We start from the raw sequence: 22,688 nt of genomic DNA, 5'->3' as shown, positions 1-22,688 counted from the left end.
AAGGGCTGTGCGTGTATGTGTGAAATTAAAATAATTATGTTTCAGAATTCAATTACATTACTCTGAAGTGCCATTTTGAAAGTCAGGAAGACCCATTGAGAACTGCATACTACATAAGTCTGTCAGCTGATGTTTCACCAATTCAACAGATCAAAAGGTTTCTTATGTGGCCAATTTGCCACTAGCATTCCCATAAAGGGGTACAGCCTGTCAGAAGACCATATTCCACATTTGCTCCAGGGCTACAGCACCCTGCTAAGTGTTTTACCTGGTGTCTCCTCAGCAGGAAAAGCTGCAATTTTGCTCTCAGCTTCTGCAAGTTTGCTCTCAGTTTCTGCAGCTGAGAAGGGATTCAAGTATGCAATCACTGTTAGGTTACACACTCAGCATCTCCTTCACCAAGGAAGGGATAGAAAAGCAAAGTCTTTTTTTCAAATGTCTTCTCGGAGGTTTTCACAAAACTATTTCCTAAACATTCAGAATTTTTGTAGGCTACTAGCAGCCATTTATGAATTTTACATTCCATTACTGGGAATGGCTACTTTGCCTGTAGGAGGCCTTGACTTCTCCAAGTACAAGAAGCTCATTTGCTCTGCATTTTTCAGAAATATGGGATTTTTTTTTTTTTTGCATGTGCTGATGTCTCCTCCACAGCAGCATCATTACCTTTCTGCAACAAATGTACAAGTTCACACAGATCCTTCCAGAGCCTTCATGCTCTGAAACTCTCTTCTCTCTTACTGTCACTTTGGTTTGTCTCATCACTATTAGCAGACCTGCAGAATACATTAGAAATTTAAAACTCATAATTTAGTTCGTAACATTTAGTTAGATCAGTATTTGAAATATCTACAGAATATTTACCTACGTGCTTCCACACATGTAATTGAGGTCTTCCATTTTCTTCCCCCAAATTTTCCATCAAAGTAAAGACAATGCAATTTGAAAACATCTTCCCCTTCTCTTTAGTAATTCCAAAATGGATTAAAATCCACTTTTTCTGCTTCAAAACAATTCAAGTCTGATCTTTGCCAGAAAATTTTGCAAGGCTGTAAGCAAAACTGGATGACACCTCTATGTTTGGACAGAAATGTGTGAATTTTTGAACAGAAATGTATGAATATTTTGATGCTATGTAAGGTGAATGTACCATTTCAGAGATCACTCTGAGAAGCAAGGGTAGAACTCTGTTGATTTTAAGAGGAATCCTAGTGGTTAAGTAAAAAAAACAGCAGGTGAAGTGAAATGAAATGAAACAGCAAATGACAAGAACAAACCACGAACGGCATTTGTTGTTCCACTTGTGTTTATTTCCTTCAGTTTCCCTTGAATATCTCCAAGTATTGACAGAAAACATAAACCTCCACTGCTATAAGAGAAAGTAAGAAAGCTGGTAGTAGGGCTCAATCCATAGCTCCATATCCAGAAGTATTTCCAGTGAAGAGATGCAAGCATATTGAAGTCTGAACCACTGCACTACCTCTCTCCAAGGATCTGTCTTTTGTACACAAGGTCGCAGGAGAATAAAACAGGGAAATACACTACAGTTTTTAAAAGATTATGCAACAATACAAGTGTATCAGGGACGGTATCATGGCTGTCAGTCACAAAAACTAGGAGTTGAAAATCCCAGCTAAAATAAGCTTCTTAACATTCAGTCTTGGATGGATTTTGTTAAAACTTTTATTTATTGGGGAAAAAAGGATCAAAATTTGTGCAAATTCCTGTAACACCCATCCCTTTTCATGGGAGCTTGGCCTTGGGTGTTCAGCACAAGCTGCTGCCATGACGCTGAAGTGCTCTCTACCATCGCTAACAGCAGCCACTGAAAAGTGGGAACAAATCAGTTAATACAGCTCTTCTAGCACCCACAGGATTACAGAGCATTTGCCATGCAGGTGGTTCTGGAAAATTGACTGGAAAACAGGACTTTGGAACCCTACAGTTAAACACGTAAGTGAAGTCATAGGTCTGGAGTTCAGGACGTGCTTCATTTGACTTCCCAAAGAAGTCTGGCCCTGTGACATCCTACTCCTGCCTCATGGGATCAAAGTATAGCCTTTGCTGTTACAGGGCCAGCAGGACTGACTGACACAGCCCAGGTGCCACTGAAGACTGGAAGGCAAAGGGTCACAAGGAATATCTTACGCTCACTTTTGTTACATTTTATCCAGTTTTTGCAAAGAAGCAATTTTAAAGGGATAATAGAAAAAATATTCACAGAGGTACCTATTTACAAAGGAAAGAAGATTATTAGAAATTATTAGAAAATTTCTTGGAAAGAGACATCTGTTTCTCAAAATCCCAGGTACATCCTGTATATAAGGAAAAAACCCTACAAAGCAAAACATGCAGCCCCATTACACCTCCAGAACAGATGACATAAATCACTGACAAATGAAGTGACACCCATGCGCAGAGATTCATCTGATACAAACACAGGTAACACATCAATGAGTGCCACAGCTAGAAAGAAAATTAAGGACCAATTAATTCAACTAACAATAACCAAATTTCTGGGAAAAGTGCACACACATCCACAAAACTTTGTGTGACAAAGTTTTTTTTTCCCCTTTCAACTTCTCCCTTTTGGCTGATGAACACACAACTGACTTAAGGCATAAACTCACTAGCACTTAAAGGAGAAAAGAAATAGAAATACTGTCAATGAAACCCCACAAGCAAGAAGCAAATACAGAATATAATTTCCTCATTTCACCTAGCTGTATCAACTCTGGCTTCTACCACATTACACAACTCCTGCACCTTTACAACATTCCAGTTGTAACACAAGTCTTCTTAGCTTAATAATATGAAGTTTCTTAAATTTTTAACCTACTATCACATTCTAGGAAACGTCTTCTTAGACTTCAGTCCAAATTTTACATCACCCCAGCTTTTTCTCCTAAGAAACACCCAAATACACTGGGTAGTCCTTATCACACACTAGCTACAGTTTGGTCAAGCTACACTTTCTTTAACACACAGACCTTCATCTGTCACAGAGACCTAGAACTGCACATTATCTCCAGTGGATGTAATAAGTCATCCACATCTGCAGCTACATACACAAAGATATGTAAAACTTTAATACTTCTGCTGTTTATTTATTTCAAATGGAATTGTGCATAGAAGTTACTGTCCTTGGAAAGAAGCACTGAAGAAAAACTGATTTCAGGAAGTAAAATCTTGTGCTGATATTAAGTGAATACATTCTAGAAATAATTCACAGCTAGTTCAAGTCCATGATTTACTGGTTTTAACAGTAATTAAAGGATACTTTGCAAATTGACTAAAGCAACAGAACCTGCTAATCACAGCGCTCATACCGAACACAAGCAGTCCAGACACTGCAGTGAGACAATGATCTATAATTGCAGATATTGTAAAACCTTTGCAGACTGACAAAGTTCAAATCATTAAGACTTTGATTCTCCACCCTGGGCTGGGTTACACCACTTACAGATGGGATTCCAAACCCAATTCACTCAATTTGTTACACTCTGGAACACGACACTGGGTGAAACAAGGCTGAGAATCAAAATGAAGTCAAAGCCCAAAATACTTTGGGATGTGCTGCCCAATAAAACACACAGCAAGAAACACAGGAGATCAAGTTCAAGATACTCTAGTCCTAAACTAACATTGTACTACCTTGTGACTTCTTCAGCTACATGTAACAAAGTTAATATCAACAGGTTGGGAAAAGGAGAGGTTATCATCTTGAAAGACCTTGCCAAACCAGAATTATTATTTTTACCATTAGCATGGTGGAAGAGAAGGACAAAAAGGTTCAACTGAGGAGTATTTCTACTTGAGCTGAACTGCTAGTCAGTAAAACCTGAAAAGTTACTTATCATCTAAGAACAAAATTTGAAAAAAAAAATAAACATAATAGATGCTGCTGTGAAATGAAAGCATCCTGAGATTTTTAGTATATTATAAATAGAATTCCAATTAAAATAGAAATATAAAAAATATTAGCATTAATTTAAAACATTAAAATATATTAGCAAAGAGATGATAGCTACTACTCCTAAGTTATGGGACTCAAATCTGCACTTGGCTTAAAAAAACCCCAACCACACAAAATCCCTACCAAGTTCTCCTGTTGCCCAAAATATATTGTTTTATATAAGCGAAGTTTATTTATGCTTTGCAGTATTTCTACCTGGAAAAAAAAGAACTTTAAAGTAATCTATTCACCCAATGAAAGAGTATCATACATACATACATACAAATGTGCAGCATTTGAAACAGTGCCCAATTCAATTCAAAAGTCTTGAAAACCTCATTCTCCAATTACCAAATATCATATTAGTGCTTCTATAATTTAGAAAAGCTCATTTATTATCTGAACATCTGCAGAAAAGTGCAGTTTCACACAAAGCTGCTATTTTATATAGTTCCTATATAAAAGTTTGAGGACTTTCAGGTTGGTTGAAGGAAAACACAGCTCTTAGTCCTATGCTAATTACCCAACAATGTAACAGCAAGAAGATTCAGCTAAAAATAGAACATGCATTTGTGCATTCCTGGTACCCTGTCCAACTTCAGGAAGGCTTTAGTTTCTAAATTGGATAACCTTTAGTGAATAGCAATTTACTTTTTTTTTTATAGTCTGGATAGTTATAAGGTAACCGAAATGCATTTTAAATAGATTACTTCAAAATATGCAACATTATACAACACAGCTCAAAGATAAATGCTAACCTCTCTATCCTTAAGTATACCTATATTCAAGAGAAATCAAATGTTTTTCCACTTGCTACTTTGCCAACATTTTGTCTCTTCATAACCAGAGGTCCATTTTCACAGCATTTTTGACTTGATTATTCAGAGACATGCTTGCAATCACTAACTCAGGCCTCTCACCACACAAGAGAATTCAATACCTTCTATCAGTGGAACTGTCAGGATGATATAATTGCACAAATATCCTTCTGTGGCAGATAAAAATCAAGCTGGAATCTGTTAAAATATTCTAGATATAAGGAAGAAAGTGTTACTGCTAGCAAAGACTATTTGAGGCAGGGATTCATATTGAATTGCACACTGATGTGCTCATTGACAGCTGAAGATGCTGCCACCAGAGATAACACCTCTCTCTTCATGTGCACCTATTATCCCTCACTGCCTATTCTGTGTACATGACATGTGTGTGCTGACAGACCACAGTGACAGGTGTCCAACTAAAACGTGACATGAGCAACACGGTGGGAAGAAAACCTGGGAGCTTAGTATCAGATACAGAATAAAATCCAGCACAACAATATCAGACTGACACAGGGTAGAGGAGCTCTGTGTACTTGTGTGTGTAGAGCATGAATGTGAAAAGAAGAATTTTTCCCAAAGCAGAGGTCATGAGTTGCAAAAAGACTGATAAACTTTGGAGGAGAGGGGTCAGCTTAGACCCCTGCCTGCCCTAGAAAAGGCAAACACAGGCTGCTCCCTGTTCCATAGGCACACATGCTCTCCTTTCCTCCCTAAAATTGCCAGTGGCAAGAAGCAAGGCAGGATGGCTGGGTGTCAGACAGCACTAATCCTTCATGCTTTGTCCATTAGGTAATACAGTGCCATGTTCACATGGAAGTATGCAAAGCCTTCGGTACTGCATTTTGACACTGTGAGATAACAGCGTGAGCAGAGACACCTTATTAGGTGCAGGTCTTTATTGTACAAAATGCAAACAAGCTGTGTCAAACCTCACTTCCAATGGACTGCCACAAAAGGAAATGCTTGATATTTTAAAGATGTCTGAAGTCAGACCAAACCCATGAATGAGGCAAACAGATCAGGCACATATCCCAAAATTTTTCAAAAAGCATGTTATACAAGATGTGCTACATGCCAAAGGCGTACATGTAGATTTAAATCACTGAAAATGAAGTTACAACTGTAGACACTTATGCTCAAAGATGAACTACTGGCTTATCCAGAGACAACCAACCAAACATTCAAGGAAACACAACACATTTCTTAAAATTGTTTTGGTTTTTTGTTTGCTTGTTTTTTTGTTTTACTTCTGATTCAAATTTTCATAAATAGTTCTTTGGAACACTGTACACCTTATGAATTTCCATTAAGCCCAAAAGAAGCTCCTACGGGAATGTTTTCCTCAAAATGCTTTACAGTCCTTAAGGATCATTATGCAATACTGATAAGTGACCCAGAGAAACATTCTGCAGCTATTATATGTGTATGTTATTGTTACCCTATCAATGCAAGGTCTAATTACAAATAGCCCAAGTATAAATATTAACCAAGCTTCCCTTTGAAGGAAATATAGCACCTTTACAATCCTGTGGGAAATGCACTGCAAGAACACTGAAGCTTTTATTAAAATAAAATGAAGTCTGAAGGGGAATCTAGCTGTGATTTCAAATTTACAAAGTAAGAGCTTGACATTTTCCATAATACAGCCATGTGCCATCACCTCCTAGCACTGTTGAATGAAACAATCATTCCAAGAATATGAGTGTGTAGATCTCTACTGCTTTCTAGACTGATACATAATTTAACAGAAATAATTATCAGCTGATATTCAGTTAATTATAGCATCCACCTGCAGAGCACACAGCCTGCTTTTCTCTCAACACATCAGTTTAATTATTCACATTCTAGTAAAAGATTTTACACCTGAGTATCCAAAGCTCTCACCTAACACTGAGAACCATGAAAAAAAAACCAAAATCCCAAACACATCAGATTTACATAATATTCTTACTTTTAGCAGTTCAAAATAATGAAGACAGTGGTAAACAGGGGCGAGGAGGAGCCGGGGTAGAACATACTGAACAGCTTCTTTAAAGCCTTCACCTATTGACTAGAAACAAAATAAGTTTCAGTCTTAAAACAATACATGTACTGAAGCAATAAGACAATGTAGTTAACACAGTAATATCAACAACATGTCTTATTTAAAGGCAAGTTACCTGTAAATAAAATGCTGCTCCTGGCTTTGATAATTGACTTAGAAAATGATCATGAAACCCAGGTCGTAAAATATCTTGTGCATATGATTCATATGGATCAAATGCTAGTTCCTAAAAAGAGACACAGAATAATTTTACAATCACAGAATCCCAGAATGGCATGGGTTGGAAGGGACCTTAAAGCTCTTCTAGTTCCAACACCCTCTGCCATGGGCAGGCACGCCATCAGTTTACAAAACTGGTTTAACAGCTAAACTTCCATATTTCTTATAGAAAATACATATCCTACATACGAGAGACTTTTCTGTACACTTTTCCCAAAACACCTATAGAGAAGAATCCATACTTTTATATGCACAGACTCATGGATTAAATCAGCCTAAAAGAGATTTCTGGAAGTCAACTGGTCCAATTCTTTGTTCAAAGCAGTGCCCACCTCAGGGCCAAAGACAGATCCATCATTCAAGCTGGCTGAGAATGCCCAGGGTCTCTCATCCTGTTGAGGTCTAACTCTAAGAACAGAGGCACCAAAACCTCTCTGGGCAGCCTATCCCAATGTTCAGTTGTTCTCACTGCAAATCTCCCCCTCTCCCCCAGTATCTAATCAGGATTAATCTTTTTGCCATTTTCATTTTCTCTCACTCATCTCACAGTTCACAACTGAGAAGAATCTGCCTTGGCCATCCTCACACCTTTCCTTCAGGTAACTAAAGACAGCAGTAAGATCTCCTGCTTCAGCCTTCTCAAGAATCAACAAACCTAGCAGTCTCAACCCTCTTTCTGCATCGTGGGCCTCAACTCCTTAATCATCATGGCAACCTTCACTACAAGTCTATCTTGCCTATCCTGTACCAGAAATCCCAAAACCAGACACAGTACACCAGATTTGGTCTCAAGTTCTGCACAGAATTGCCAGTGATACATTCCCTAATACAACCCAGGAGCTAGTTGGCCTTCACATCTGATCTCCAAGGATCTCCCAGCCCTGGCAAGCAGTGCTGCTCCTCAGCTGAGACACTGCATGGGGTTGTTTGTTCCCAGGTTTGCCTTTACTCAGCCCTAGGAGGCTCCCATAGGTCCATTTCTCCAGCCTGTCAGGCCCCACAAGCAGCAGCTCTGTCCTCCTGCGTGTCCCCCCACAATTTGGCAGCACCTACCAACGAGATGAGGCAGACCGCCTTCCACAACACCAATACAGACATTAAACAGTATCAAACCCTGAGGAATGCTGGTGACCTTTGTGCTGCTGATAACAATCCTTCAAAAGCCTGACAGTTCAACCAACTGCCCATGCTCTACAATCCAACCAGCTAGGTTGCATCTCCCCCATGCTATGACAGACTGTGCTGAAGGCCCTGCTTGGTTCAGATAAGAGATCTTCCCTTTGTCCACAGACACAGCCATCACTCTGAAAGCAGTCAGCTGGACAGCTACAGTTTGTCCTTTGGAAATCTGTGCTGGCTTCTGCCAACCACCTTCCAGTCCTTCACATGGCTGGATGTGAAGTCCAGGAAGATATGCTGATCTTCTCAGGCACTGAGGAGAGGCTGACCAGTTTCTAGTTTTACAGGAATCTCCTCATCAGTGTTGAGTTTTTTTCACCTCCACTCTCTGAACTTTAAACAGCCACCCTAAAAATTGAGATTTAGAGACTAAAAAAGATAAGAGTACTTTAAAAAATGGACAGTCCATCACAGTGGGGTTGGAAGAAGAGATCTGAAACTGAAGAAAGCCAGCTGGAACAGAGATCTAATTAAAATATTAAAAGTATTAAAGCAAGTATTAAAATATGAATAGCAAAAAACCCATCAAAACCCACAACACCATTCTCTTACCTCTGCCATATCTTCAAAACAGCTGCCTACTAGTGGGTGAGGACTACCTTCATCTGTCATTTCAACAGTGTCCTCTATATGACCCAGTAACTTCACACTAAGTTCATGGATGTCGGATATACGACTAAATATATTTTCCACATCCTGCAACAAAACAGACAAAAGTCAAACGTGCAAAGCTACTCTGTTCTGATGTGAAAGTCAAGAACTTCCTTAAATAGAACAAGATTTTACAGTAATTGTGATGTATGTAAGATCATAAAATGCATTTTAAAAATAATGAATATATAAAAATATATAAAATGTACATTATTGAAACATGACAAAGAGCAGTGACAGATATCAAAATCACAGGACAGCAAGTGAACATAAGTAAATGGGAAGGTTTCTTCCACAGTTCTACAAAACCTGCAAGTGCTCTTTTACTATTTCCATATCAGAACTGCTTTTTCTACTACTGATACATTGAACTCAACAACACTTAAGTTTGGGAAGTATCCACCTATATTTATAGATACGATAGTAGGCGCTTTTTGTGTTTGTGGTTTGTACAATACTTACATGAGATGAAAACAGTTTGGAGTTGGAGGCATATGGCTCTCTAAAAACTCTGATAATGAGATTCAGTTCCCTTATATACTGTCGAACTTCTGCCATAAATGACTTCACTAGGTCATAATAGGTTTGCTCCCCTGAGGTGGAGGGTTCTTCATCAGATAATGTTAGTGCACTTAAATCTTCTACATCTTGATGGAACATATCCATTAATACCTAAGAAGCAAAGAGAGGGAAATCCACAAAATGAGAACTTTCTCGAGATTGACTAGTTAAGTTGCCAATAAAGACAGCCTATTATTCCCATGAAATCAGACTGATAAGCAGTAAGATTGATGTATTATCACTCTGCAATCAGGTGAGCATTACAAAACCAACATCCATTGCTATGAATTTGCAAGTCATTATTTGCAGTGGCAATTTCTGAAGACTCCCAGTCACTTAGACCAATCCAGGCAGCTCTCCAAGAACATGGTCTTAAAATCAATTACAATTTTAAAAGGTGAAGTACACAAAAAAACCAATTAGCATTTAGCTGTGTTCTATTGCTCTGAATCAGCAGTACACAACCTAAGTTTCTGAAGATGCTGTCCGAAGTTAAAAGTTGTCTGTATTCTGGCTTTTCAGCTTTAGCTTTACCAGGAACTCACACATGATCATGCTCAGAACCCTGTGATCTACCTGCAATGAACACTGGCCTGTCCACAGGCTGCACATGGCCCAGTTTCTGTCCTTAACTGCTGAGCCCTCTTGTTAAAATGAACCCTTGAGGAAGGGCAGCAGCTTCAGAAACCAGTCCTGTTGCAGAACTACACACACAACAGGAACTCTAAACACTCTGACTACCAGAGGTCCCAATTCATACCCAAGCAAGATTTACCAAGCAATCAGTAACTTAAAGTTCTCAAGAAAAGTGGATCACTGAACACTTCCTCCAATGTGAGGTGTGAGCCAGGAGACATTACAATGACTCTCTAAAAGCAGAAAAATGCAGGACATTTTGCATAAAGCCCGACTTCTGAAGCTCTAAGAACACAAGGTGATTCATGTTTCAGAGTCAGTGACTGTACACAGAACTTGGGTTAAAATGAGAATCCTAACTAATTCTGGGGAAGGGGACATTACAGCATCATTACTGTAGGAAATCACATGGAATAATCCATGTACTCAAGGAGACCCCACAATTTCTAACTTTCCTTCACAGATACAGTTCTAGCACACTGCTAGGAGATTCCAGGCTGTATTCACCAGGCCCTTGTCTCACTACTATGGAAAATTGGGCTGAGATGCTAAGGAGATGGGGGTTTTGTTTGACCCACTGAAACACTACTTTTTATGTGCAATCCAGTCTAAAGTTAGTGCTGCTTCACAGTAATTTTTAAAGTATTCACATGTTGCTGACATTAGGCAGGTACAATCAAGAGAAATAGAGATTTAACAAGCTAAAGCAAGAGCTTTATAAGCTGAATTAGCTTTCTGGTAGTTTTTTTTCCATTACAGGAACTATATTTTATGACACTAATTTCTTCTTAGAAGATGTAATATTTCATGTACTCACTAAGAAAAAGACATTGTCCTCTCAAAATTACCTATAGATTTAGTTGTTTGTTAACTTGACAAACCAGAGTTGTGCTTACCTTATCAGCACACATTGCTACTTTAATATCTTGTTTTGTAATCTCATAATGTCTTATATTCCGCACATAATTCCCAACCAGTTTTAAGATGTCTGCAGAAATGTATTCTAATACTGCTACTATGTAAACAGACACTTGGTGGTCAATTTTGTAGCCTAGAACTTCCTGAAAAGGAAAAAACAAAAAAAGAAAACAAAAAAGCATTCCACTGTTACTCCATTGATGAAACAGACACTGTAGATTACAACTCAAACCAGTCAGTAAGCTTAAGACCCTGCTCAATAAAGATTCACCACATACCCACAGCCTATTTTAGGAATAGAAACACAGGAGTGTGTATGTCTAGAGAAGAAACAGTCACATTGGAGATGCTGTTCTATTAAATGTGGAAGTGCCAAGGGCCAACTAACTGTCCCAAAAACCTCACTTAAACATTTAGGGTTATTTCCAGGAGTTTCTTGAGTGTTTTCTTAGTCATGGAACATGAAACACAAAAAATCAAACTTATACAATGGGTTCTTGGCCTTGTTTGTCCAAGAGAGAATTGAGTGATTTTTAACTCAGAAATAAATATATTCCATTAACTGGAACACTTAGAACTATGCAACAAACACAGATATTCTTAATTCTTTTAGTTCACAGTTCAGGCAGCACACAGACATTATATAAAACAAAGAGGTTGACCTCTAACTGTGTTCTGAATTCAAAGACTCCATCACTGCTTACCTTTAACAAGGGATGGATTTTCTCTACCGGAAGAGATAACGGATTCCTTCGTTTCCTCTTCTCAATAGCAGACTGGGCATCAGCTATTGCCCACTTATCAATAGGATGGGGGAAACTTTTTTGGACACGATCCTTAAGACAAGAAAATATAACCAGGGAGTAAATGCACCATCTGAATGATCTCAGCAATGTAACTGTGTTATCAAACTCCTTTCTCTTACTTAACAAAGAAATAGTTGCTAATATTTGTATTTCAACTATAAAAGCTTGCACAAGACGTGTAAATGTTATAATTTTGGAACATGCTGCTCACCATGTGCATAAGGCTGTTTCAGGGTATCATTATCAGAGAATTATCTACTGCTCAAAATTTAAGAATTAAGCTGCAACTGAAGGCACTGTTTGCTCTCCTTGTGCCCATGCCTGGTAACTCAGTATTTGAATATATGACTACATACCTGACACTTTATTCCCTGCACAGGATGGCCACTGAATGAAACGATAACAGGCTTTTTGTTTTGCCTTTACTGATCAGCACATGGTCCAGTCTGAACACGTGCAAACTGCCCTGATGATGACAACGAACATAACAGGAGAAGAAAATGTCCAACAGCACCCACATATTCTAAACCAGTTTCAGGCTACAGGTGGGCCAGACATGGCCCAGTTTATTTACTCCTTCCAGCAGTGCCTGAGGACACCTGCACACTCCCATGCATTGAACAACTCTCCTGCTGGAACTCACACACAGGTCTCTCTGGAGGTTTGAAAGCATCACCACCCTTTTTGGTAGCCCTAGTATCCACAGATGCCAGAAATTCATTTTCTCACATAACTTTACGTTTTGTTTTTTCAGACCACAGTTCCCACTGACTGTTTCAGTTGCGAGTGCTCACTTACGTAAATATGGCTCCTGTTTGAGTAACCATGAAATGAGGAAGACAGAACTAATGACCACTTACAGAGAGCTGGCGCACAGGAAAAAGTACACAAACAAAAACTTTCTTTAAAAAAAAAAAAAAAAGTGACAGAATACTATTCTCTAAAGGTAATACCCAACTTTTCAAAGCACAGGCTTTTTTTTTCCTTCACAACACTTTGGCAAAAGGAAAGTAGAGGTCCTACCAAAAAAAGTCCGATTCACTATCTAATACCAATTCACACTCCTAGTCTGTTGCCTGAACAACGAAGGCGTCCCAGGGGAAAAAGGAATGTGTTTGACCATATAATTAAAAACAGCATCACTGTGCATGAACAGCAATGGTGGTTGCTTGATTGTCTCTACTTTTTACATTTCTCCTGCCCTCACAGCCATTAGACTCATAACACAACACTTTGTGTTGAGGTTTTGTCAGTGTTCTTTAAAACAGCATTAACCTTCCCCAAAGTTCTTGTCTCTTGAGCTGCCAGACCAGAATGATGTTGCAAAACAGGTCAGCCATTAAAGAGGACACTGGAACACCACTGGAGGTGTCAGTGTTCAAAAGGGAAGAGGAAGAATGAAATGCATCAATCTTGAGCTCTAAGACAGCCACATTTTCAGGGTTTTTTTGTCAGTGAGGTTTTATTTGCCATTAGTCCACTTTCTTCAGAACATGAGGAAGTCACTTGGCACGGGCCCTGGAGCCAAGCACTGGAAACCAACAGGCACCAAAACTGTAGCCTGGCACCAAAATCTTTAAATCATGGTTATCTTTAAATCATGGTTAAGTACCAAGTGCTACCAAGGTATTCATGGTCCTACAAATTTAAGTGATACAGCTCCACTAATTTGTTCCTCAGATGGAAAAACTTCAGCTCAATCTCTCTTCTTAAACATCAAACTGCTCTGCTGAGCAGCAGAGGTTGCAGATCTCTGAAGAGGCAATGGTAAGAGATGAGGTCTCTGTACAGAGGAAAGAAGTGTTCCTAAACTCTTTCTGAAAAAGTGACTGAACTGTTTTTGTTTTAATCTCTGGGACAGCAGGGGATATATCAGCCTAAATTACCATGCTGAGAAAGCAGCACAGAGCCCCAGACTAAGCAGCTGTAGTTTGCATACAATATCAGTGGGGGGAAAAAAGGTTTTTTGAAAGGAACCAGTCAGCTTTATACACAAAGCTTGCACTCACCATCTATTGAAAATAATACAGCACACAGACAGTTTTGCTGTGCATTGAACAATAAATTAAATTGATATGAAAATGAGCTATTAGGGAACTCAGTAGGCTTTATGCAGAAGGCTGTGCTACATAAGGATACATAATTACTGGTTTCCTTTTTGCATTGTGAAATGGTTAATATAGTAGCTTTCATGTAATAGTTCAAATTATTTGCAATAATGTTTGTAGTAAGTGTTCTCTATACCTCTACATCCAGAAAACTTCTTGGTTGAGCTTGACACAACATATTTAACAATTGAAGAATTAACTCCTCCACATACTGCAGTGCATCTTCAGTAGAGGAAAGCTTAGGATGGACTTGCACCTGAACCTAAAGGAAAGAAGAATTCAAGATTTGAGTTTTGCTCTTCCCCAAACCACATGCTTTACTTGCAGAAAAAAAAAGATGACAAAACCCAAGCCAAACAGCCCAGAAAAATACAATAATGTAGCTCTGTTAAGGTACATCAGACAAACCTGAGTGAAACCCTTGCACCTGACAGAAATATAAATCTCAAATGCTTTATGTACTCAAATCACTATAAGTTGTATTTAATGTCAAGAAAATGGTTAATTAATAACTGTGCTTAACAGTGCAATTAGAAAAACTTTTAAAGCCTTTGCATATACTTATCTCTCTCCACTAGCTCTTTAACCGCTGTTTTTGCAAGAAGTTTCAGCACTGGGGGTTTTCCCCCTTTGACACAATCCATAACAACAAAATACAGAACATTTTTTCACAGAGTACACTACAGAAACAATGATTTCAGTAGCATTTATTATTTCAAATTATTGAATCCATTCTCAGTAAGCACTCATAAGATTCACTCAGAAGTTTGTTTCCATAGTGTTTTCTCTAAATACGTCAGCCTCTACAGTAAAAAAAAAACCACTTCAAAAAGGCCACAGTGTTGTCCTGGCATTAAGTGGCAGCTGAAAGATTTTGAAAATTTCGTCCCAATATGTTTACCCGTGTGTCTAATTTCTTACTGGTACAAAGTCAACAAGGAACAATCCCCCTTGCTCATTCAATTTTTTTTCCAGACAGTCATGCAACTTCTGAAACCTGAGGTATACTTTTCCCTTGCACTTCTGTAGTTCACAAATTAGCACAGTTTTAACCACCCAAAATTTCAGGTACACAAAGCTCAGTGCTTCAGAGCTTAAACAGACAGTTTAATCTCAGTTCTACACCAATGGCAAATATTATGCCAGAGCAAGCTGACTGCTGACTTTCGCAATGCATCTGTCAAGCCCCAATTTCATCATTTTACTGTTCCCCTGCACACAACTCAAAATGCCTCTCAATCACTAACATGAGAGCCTAACAACTCTGAAGGAAAACTCAGCAATCTGCCTCATCCAAATGTTAAACCCATGTCTATATTCAAATAATGCTGCCATAATTATTTAATTTCACACCTGAGTCTTAATTCCTGTTTGCAGTTATAGCAAGAACTAAATGTTATGAAGTTCAAACACACAACAGCCTCAAACAGAAATCCACCTGCCTGCTAAGGCACTCATTAGTCTGAAAGCTTCATGTCTGGGCATAGTCCTGGTGCTCACTTAACTGCTGCTGGGATTCAAATGCGCTGGATCACGCGTTTGGCCTCTTGCAGACTGCACACCCTTATTCAGCAGGTCTTAAAAAACACCTCCAGAAGTCACTGCTTTTTAAACTTAAAAGCAGTCTGGCAAAAATAGAACAGAAGAACTTCTCTCCATTTGACTAGCTAACACAACTATTTTGATTATGCCAACAGTTTCACTTTTCCTAAGAACTTCACTATGCACAGCTAGAGTGTGTTTGTGAAGCTACATGAATAACAGCATGCCAGGCAGTTAAAACATTATTTACAATTCAAACACTGACATCTGAAATACTGTACCAGCTTGGAACACCTTAACACCAGAAATTACAGACTTGCCAAAGTGTTCTCTTAAAGAGCAGAGCTGATCTGAGCTGTCTGGAAGATGCTGCCTCCTTTAATGTGTACTTTTTTTAAAGCAGAACCGAACAGATTTGTATTACAGTGTCCCTATATTATACTCCAGCACTCTGTATTTCAAGAAGTGTTAAATTACCAAGTCAATTCAACACAAATACTCTAAAAATACAGAGCATGATGAACTGGAGCGATGAAGAGATTTTCTCCTTTACTTAGAAAACAGACCAGACTTTAATCACCTCATTACAACTCCTTTGGTCTGTAACACACAGCCTACAAGAATAAGAAGAAACAAACAAAAATACCACATCAGGCCATAACCTGAAACATTATCCACAGTCAGCCAAAACAGAGTCAACAGTGATAACCTACTCCGAGTTCAGGAGATAAAAGTTTCATTTTCCCTAAGCATTTCTGTCTGGAGACAGTGACAACATCCTTCTCAAAGGCCACTGCCCAGCTCCACTTTAACAGAACATCCACCTTGGCAGAAGAAAACATCATGAGTTGCCAGTGGCTTGCCAACACAGCTTATCTATATTAAGTAGATGGTAAATAACCCTCATTGCTACGTGACAGTATCAGTTAGGGTTCAAAGTCATGCAAGTGAACAAAAGAAAACAACCAGACTAACAAGGAAAAGTACAGCATGGTTTGGTGCACAGTTCTCACAGAAATGTGTAATTTCAGTATCTGCACTACTGTAGTACCCAAAGGCTCAGACTGAGAATGACAGAGTGTTATTTGAGGGTACTCGGTGCAAGTCCCAAGTCCATTATCTAAGACATGATGCAAGACTGGGTAAGATGCAAGATTTAGTAAAAGACAAGAAATGGGAACATCTGTTAGCATAAACCATCACATGATTAGTTAAAAAAAAAAAAAGAGAAGATCGAATTACCAGGGGCTTTCCATCTTTCTCACAAAGTCATCTCAGATTTTAAATTAAAAAACCTGGGCCACCCTGCCTTATCACTCTTGAAAAGGGGGAGTATGGCTAGAATCCCACCAGATCCTTCAATCCCACTTAGGAAAACACATGATAAAAACAGACTAACAACTTCTGAAGTGTTGTGATGTTTAGATCAGATTCTTATCTAAACATTTAACCTCTCCCTTAAATAATGACAGAACCATTCCCTTCCCTCCTACACACTTATGATAAGGGAAATTACTAAAAAAGCAGTTTAAAAACTTTTAAAACAAGCTTCAAATCTTCAAAATACCCCATAAATTCCAAAGGGCAAATACAACCTACATCAGCTACAAATCCCTGCCACCATGGCTGTTTTCACTCAACTCATGTATTCACTTTTTTGAATATCCAATCTTCTCAATCTCTCCTAATTCTCCAAAGAGAAATGGCCAGAGTTTTCATTATTTAAAGATAAGCAGAGCCAGCATTTCTTGAACAGCTTTTCAGGATCTGCTTAAGAACATCAGCAGAGACAAACAGTGCCTGCTTAAAAAAATAAATTATAACACTTAAAGAAAATTCTACAATGTGAACATGTGGCTTTTTTTCCCCCTGCCTTTTTTGTCCTCTTCCCTTAAAATCCACAAAAGCAAAGGATTTATACTAGGAACAGCAAGACCTTAAAAATTAGGCAGCCATAAATCTAAACTGGCAGAAAAACCCAACAAAATCAACAACAAAGAAGGAAGTGATTAATGTATAGTACAAATATAGCCGATCTTTACTTAATAGCCCATAGCAGCTTATTTTACATGAAGTCCTCTCAAACCATTTTTTTTCAAACTCTCCATAACAGATTAGAGTATAAACATTCCCACAAGCCTCACAGAGAGCAGTAGGAACTTTAAACCAAACCCTGGGAAACGTTTCATTTAAAGGACTGCAGATCTAACAGCTTTGGGTTAGACAGAGGCTTGGTCTCCCAACAGGTCCAAGACAACAATCCCTAGGCTAGCCACAAGATGACCCAAACCCCAGCCTAGAGTGACACTCAACAGCTTGCTCTGCACTAGAAAGAGGTGTTTGATAATAGATAAGGAAGGAAGACAGTGAATTTAAAAATCTGAGTGATACATCTCAGCAACAGTTTTCAGTTACCTCTTCCTCAGTGGCCATGAGAAAAAGCCTAACAGGTTGCTTGCTGAAAAATTTCAATTCAGGATGAAAAATCCTGGCTCCAGAGACTTATTAAAGCAACTTTACATTACATGAACACCAGCTTTATGCTCCCAAATCATCGCTAACAATCAACACAATCAGGTTCACAGGTGCTCTTTTAAATACAGAACACACCAGGCAAATCCTGCAGCTTCAGAAAACAGTACCAGACCTGAGCCCATCAGGAGCAGCAGAAGCTCCAGCAGCTTTAGAAAATGGCATAACAAAAGGAAACAATTCTAAAGGAATTCTAAAGGAAGTAATTCTAAAGCTACATAACAAACTGAAATAAAAATGAAGCATCAACTGCAGGTTCCAGATAATTTTTTCGTAACTGGGCAAGACTACCCCTGTACTGCAAGAAGTCACATTATGAACCAAAAAACAACTCCTGCTAAAGAACAACTGCACTTCACTGCTGAGCATGGGCTGTGCTGCCAGTCTGCCCTGGTGGCAGCTGAAGGGCTTGTAAAAAAGGGTCTAAAGGGGAAAAGCATGGTATTTACCACATCACACCGATCACGGAAGGAGTTCTGTAATGAGACAACATGCCAAGCCACCCTCCAAAGCATTATCAGAGAAGATAACACTTTACTGACTGTAAGTAGTTTCCTAACTGAAAATTTTCTAAACATTTGGAAATGGATTATTAGTAGAAATAATCCATTGCAGAAACAAATTTGGCAACAGAGGAGATAATTCTGGCAAGAATTTCCTTCAATTCAGCATCTTTGAAAGTCTTCACTAATGCTGTAACTCTCATTTTCACTCAACACATCCTTTCTTTATTTTCCCTCAATGACTAAAAAACCACTGACAAGCTTACCACTAAACACTCCAGGACAAAGTACTTTATGTACACCTTGCATTGATGAGTGTTCTTATAGAGTCAGCACTCCTTAAAAAGCTTTTTCTTCTATTCTTGTACATCTCTGCTGATATTTGGTAACCCTGACCATGTTTTGTTACCTTGATCAATTAAGAATACAGGAAACTAAATCAAATACAAATGTCTTGGACACTCTTCAGCAGCAATTCACCAAGGATGCAGGACTCGGATTTTTGCTAACATTTCTGCTGATGTCTCAAAAGGGCAGCAGTATTACACTGCTCCACTGAGCAGGTGAAAAAAGTTATGCAGTGAAGATTCCAGCTGTATGAGGTTCTTAGGTTTACCCTCCATAGCCATCAGAAGAACACAGGACTCAAAGTGATCAGAAATTAAGAAAGCTCAACACCTTGTGTGAAGCAATGCTAAGAGTAAGAAGTGACATTCTGAGTAGCAAGTGGCAACTGGTTTGTGACCAATTTGAAGAGCCAGGTAATTAAAAATCAGGTAGAAACATCTTTGTCAACAGAACTCTTGAGTGACTGAAGCAGCTTTTCCCACATCTCTTGCTCCACCAGAGGTCCAGACAACACATGGAGTCCCTGGAAGCAGGCTGTCAGGAACCTTCACTGAGGAAGCAAATCCCTTCAGCTGCCAAGCCACACCAGTCCAATCATTCTGACCACAACAAATTCCAGTAGAACCCCTGGTTAATTGCTCAACTGATTCAAAACAACTTGAGGTATGCAAAGAGCAGAACATTCTTTTGTTTTTCTCCATCATCAAATGGCTTAGGGTATCCATCAGTAAGGATGACATGCTTCCTACTGCAAAACCAATGGATTAGGAACAAGTGCATCATACATGTGCAGAGAAATTCTGGCTCCATGAACAAGTTATGCCCACGAGATGAAGTCATAAAGAATGATGTTCAAGAAAAACTATCCAAAAGGTTATAACCAAAATAAAGTGTGTAAATTCACTAGCAGAGGAACACCAGTGCTGGAAGAGGCATCACATGACAGGTGTCACTCCTGAGTCTGTTTTCCAAGGTGCAATAAAAGCTGTGTGTCTCTGTCTCCAGGTATCTGAGACCTCTGGTGTTTCAAATGTCTTGAATTCTTCATCTTCAGCATCTCCCAGCATCCCACCTTCTGTCCATTCTTGCAACTACAATTTCAGACACCTGTTGTTATTCTTTCTTCCCTCCTTTTCTTGTACCTCATCACCATGATTACTGCCTTTCACCACCAAAGATCCCTGCAACACTCCTCTTCTGCAGCTTCAAAATAACTGTGACCAGGCAGAGAAGAATCTCAGTTGACATCATTTTCTTCCTAATTGAGTGCACGGGAGTCTATCTTGACAGCATCTGAAGAAGAATCAGAAGAAAAGGGATTACATTATGATCTCAGTGGTACAAGAGCTGCTCTTTGCAAATGCAGCTGTTCAAAGTAAATGCAGCTCTACTGCTAAGGTTCATGTCTAATGAAACACAAGGCATGGTCTCCTCTAAGAACTACCTGATGTAGGAAGAGATTTATTCTTACTCTATATTCTTGGGCTTGCTGCTTGATAAAAAATAGAATCAAAATAATCCAGTGGGAAAAAGAAAGCTATTTGCAATGATTCAACAACACCCATTTTTTAAGAAAGCAATCCCGAGGCTGTAGTTTGAGCACTGCATTAGAAGCCAACTCACAGTTACAAAAGGGCAATGGCATTTTAATGATTCAGTCCACGTGTGGCAGCTTTCCCTGAGAGCTGCAAACACTCCATCCTGGTATATGTGCTCTTACAATGTTAACTTAAATGCCACTGTCCTCAATGGACTTATTAATTCAACACAGGTCTCCACAAACTGTTAAGTCTAATTTCCAGCTGTGAAATCATCACAGTTCGGCCTCTACAAGCACCTGGTTTCAGGTGGAGTTCAGCCGCTGTCGCTACCTGAGAATGAGTGTCAGCATCTGGTCAGCTAAGGGAGAAGTGAAGGAAAGGTTCTCCTCGAGCAACAATGGGACATCCGTGAGCTTCCAAAAATCTGACTCCTCCTGAGACAGCAATGCTCTGGGAGTTCAGCAAAGTCACAAGGCACCAGCTGCCCTCCAGGACAGTCCTGCCCTTTGACCCCACTGGGAAATGCTGCCACCCTCTCCACTTTACCAGTCCCACGTGCTGGCCTGTAGGTGCAGCTCAGGTCTTTGGTGAGCTACCCAAGGGGTCACTGACTGCAATGCTGCAGTGCTGCACCTGCCTTGTGAGCCACGACAGGGGACTGAACACCTCAAGGCAAGGTCGTGGGTTTACATACCACCTGTGACAGGTTCACTACTTTAGGGGCCTTTATCAGGGCAAAACACACTCTACTCAAAACTATCTGTACCTCTGTCACGTTAGGAAAATACACAATGTGGTTTGTCCATTAATGAAAAAGACAGTAAGATAATAATTCAAAATTTTCATCTGCCATTTAGTTTTGCTGTAACTCAAGTATTTGGCTCCTCAGTAAAGCTGGTGACAATCTGGACAGATTCTTTATTTCCATCTTTACAAAAACAGCAGTAGTAAGCAGCCTGAGAGAAGGTAAGAAACACGTGGTGATCACATGAAAAAGATGAGGTCAAAAGAGCCAACACCTGCCAGACAGTCAAAAGTTTCAGTGTGAAGCCTTCAGAACTAACTCCACCTGCCTCCTGTCACCCCTCTACCCACAAAGAGAAACAGAGCAGACAAAATCAAGACAACTGTACCTTGCAGGGCCAGCTTGTCATCCTTGGTAGCTTGTCCTCATTGGCCTTCTCCTCAGATTGCAGAATTCCTTTTCCCACTGCAGAATTCATCCAACTCCTTCAGGAAGCATCTTTAAAGCAGGGTGACTTCATGAAGGGCTTGTCCACTAGGAAGAAATCTGGCACTTCAGATGTCACAAGTTATCCCAAAGTTTTAATGCTTGCTTGCTTTGAATCCTCACACTGTGTATTCCAATTGTCAGCACTGAGACTCCTTCCAAATCTGACAAACATTTGCTGCACCATGGCATAAACCATCCTCCAAAGGAACAAGCTCTCTGTGGCTGGGACCTTGGGCAGCTCCAGTTTCCAAGCAGACTTCAGCTGGATGGGTGTCCAAGTGCTCACAAGCACCACGAGTGTGGTTAGTGCTGAAGTTTCAAGGAAGCAACTATCCAGGGATAAGAAATTAACAGCACGTGCTACGGATGAGACAAGCAAAAAGAGTTCCAAGAACCGGACAAAGCCACACAATGCTGGAGACCTCAAAGAGCACGCTCAGAGAAGAGAGGCAGTACACTGCAAGGGGAAATTAGGAAGAAATACTGCATGGGTACAACTACAGCGCCCGAGACCTCTCAACCAGCCCAAGGAAGGAGCCGTTCAGGCAAAAGTTGCAGTTAATCGCTGTAACCAGACAGTAACTCAGAAAGTGTTGCCGTGCAGGACTAAACCATGTGAAGTTCTGCAATCGGAAGCCAGTTCAGGTAACAGTGTCAGAAAACTTGTTTCTTAAACCTTCTACTTTCTGGGTTCAGGATGGAAGAGGAGCCCTCACAATTTTTCTCTCTTCCAAATAAATTCTTTCCACGCCACAGGCACAAGCCTCACCGTCCTGAGGGAGCAAGACTTGCTAGTTTGTCCTGATTAAGCCTCCTCAGCAAGAAGGTATTTAAACTACGAGAAGGTTAACTAAAAGCCATTAGACACGAACACTAATGAACAAAAATTCTCTCAGGAGCTGCTCAAAACAATCCCCCCCTATTCCCAGTCATGTCACCAAGGGAGACCAGCAGCAACCCGCAGCAGCACCACTTGCGTCCCTCCGGGCCGAGGGGGGACAGGAGTGGCGCGTCCATCACACGGTTTTTATCTACACGGCTCCGTCTGTCAGAGCATCGCCCCAGGGCGGCTGCCGGGCCCCTCCGCGCC

General features: G+C 39.8%; 1 protein-coding gene across 1 annotated transcript in view; it reads right to left on the bottom strand.

Moving 5' to 3' along the window:
- Positions 1–19,056, bottom strand: part of SOS1 (SOS Ras/Rac guanine nucleotide exchange factor 1) — a 39,553-nt gene extending 20,497 nt beyond the window's left edge. The window contains exons 1-8 of the mRNA XM_031063673.1: positions 18,885–19,056; positions 14,035–14,160; positions 11,689–11,820; positions 10,963–11,127; positions 9,332–9,541; positions 8,771–8,914; positions 6,936–7,046; positions 6,728–6,826 (exon numbers count right to left, since the gene is read on the bottom strand). Coding sequence (XP_030919533.1) covers positions 6,728–6,826; positions 6,936–7,046; positions 8,771–8,914; positions 9,332–9,541; positions 10,963–11,127; positions 11,689–11,820; positions 14,035–14,076 — 903 coding nt within the window. The 5' untranslated portion in view covers positions 14,077–14,160; positions 18,885–19,056. The remainder of the gene's footprint in view (positions 1–6,727; positions 6,827–6,935; positions 7,047–8,770; positions 8,915–9,331; positions 9,542–10,962; positions 11,128–11,688; positions 11,821–14,034; positions 14,161–18,884) is intronic.
- Between the last annotated feature and the right edge of the window lie 3,632 nt (positions 19,057–22,688).

Source organism: Geospiza fortis, unplaced genomic scaffold (genome assembly GCF_000277835.1).
Source record: "Geospiza fortis unplaced genomic scaffold, GeoFor_1.0 scaffold99, whole genome shotgun sequence".
Classification (NCBI taxonomy): Eukaryota; Metazoa; Chordata; class Aves; order Passeriformes; family Thraupidae; genus Geospiza; species Geospiza fortis.
This window is presented reverse-complemented; position numbering and strand designations above follow the sequence as displayed.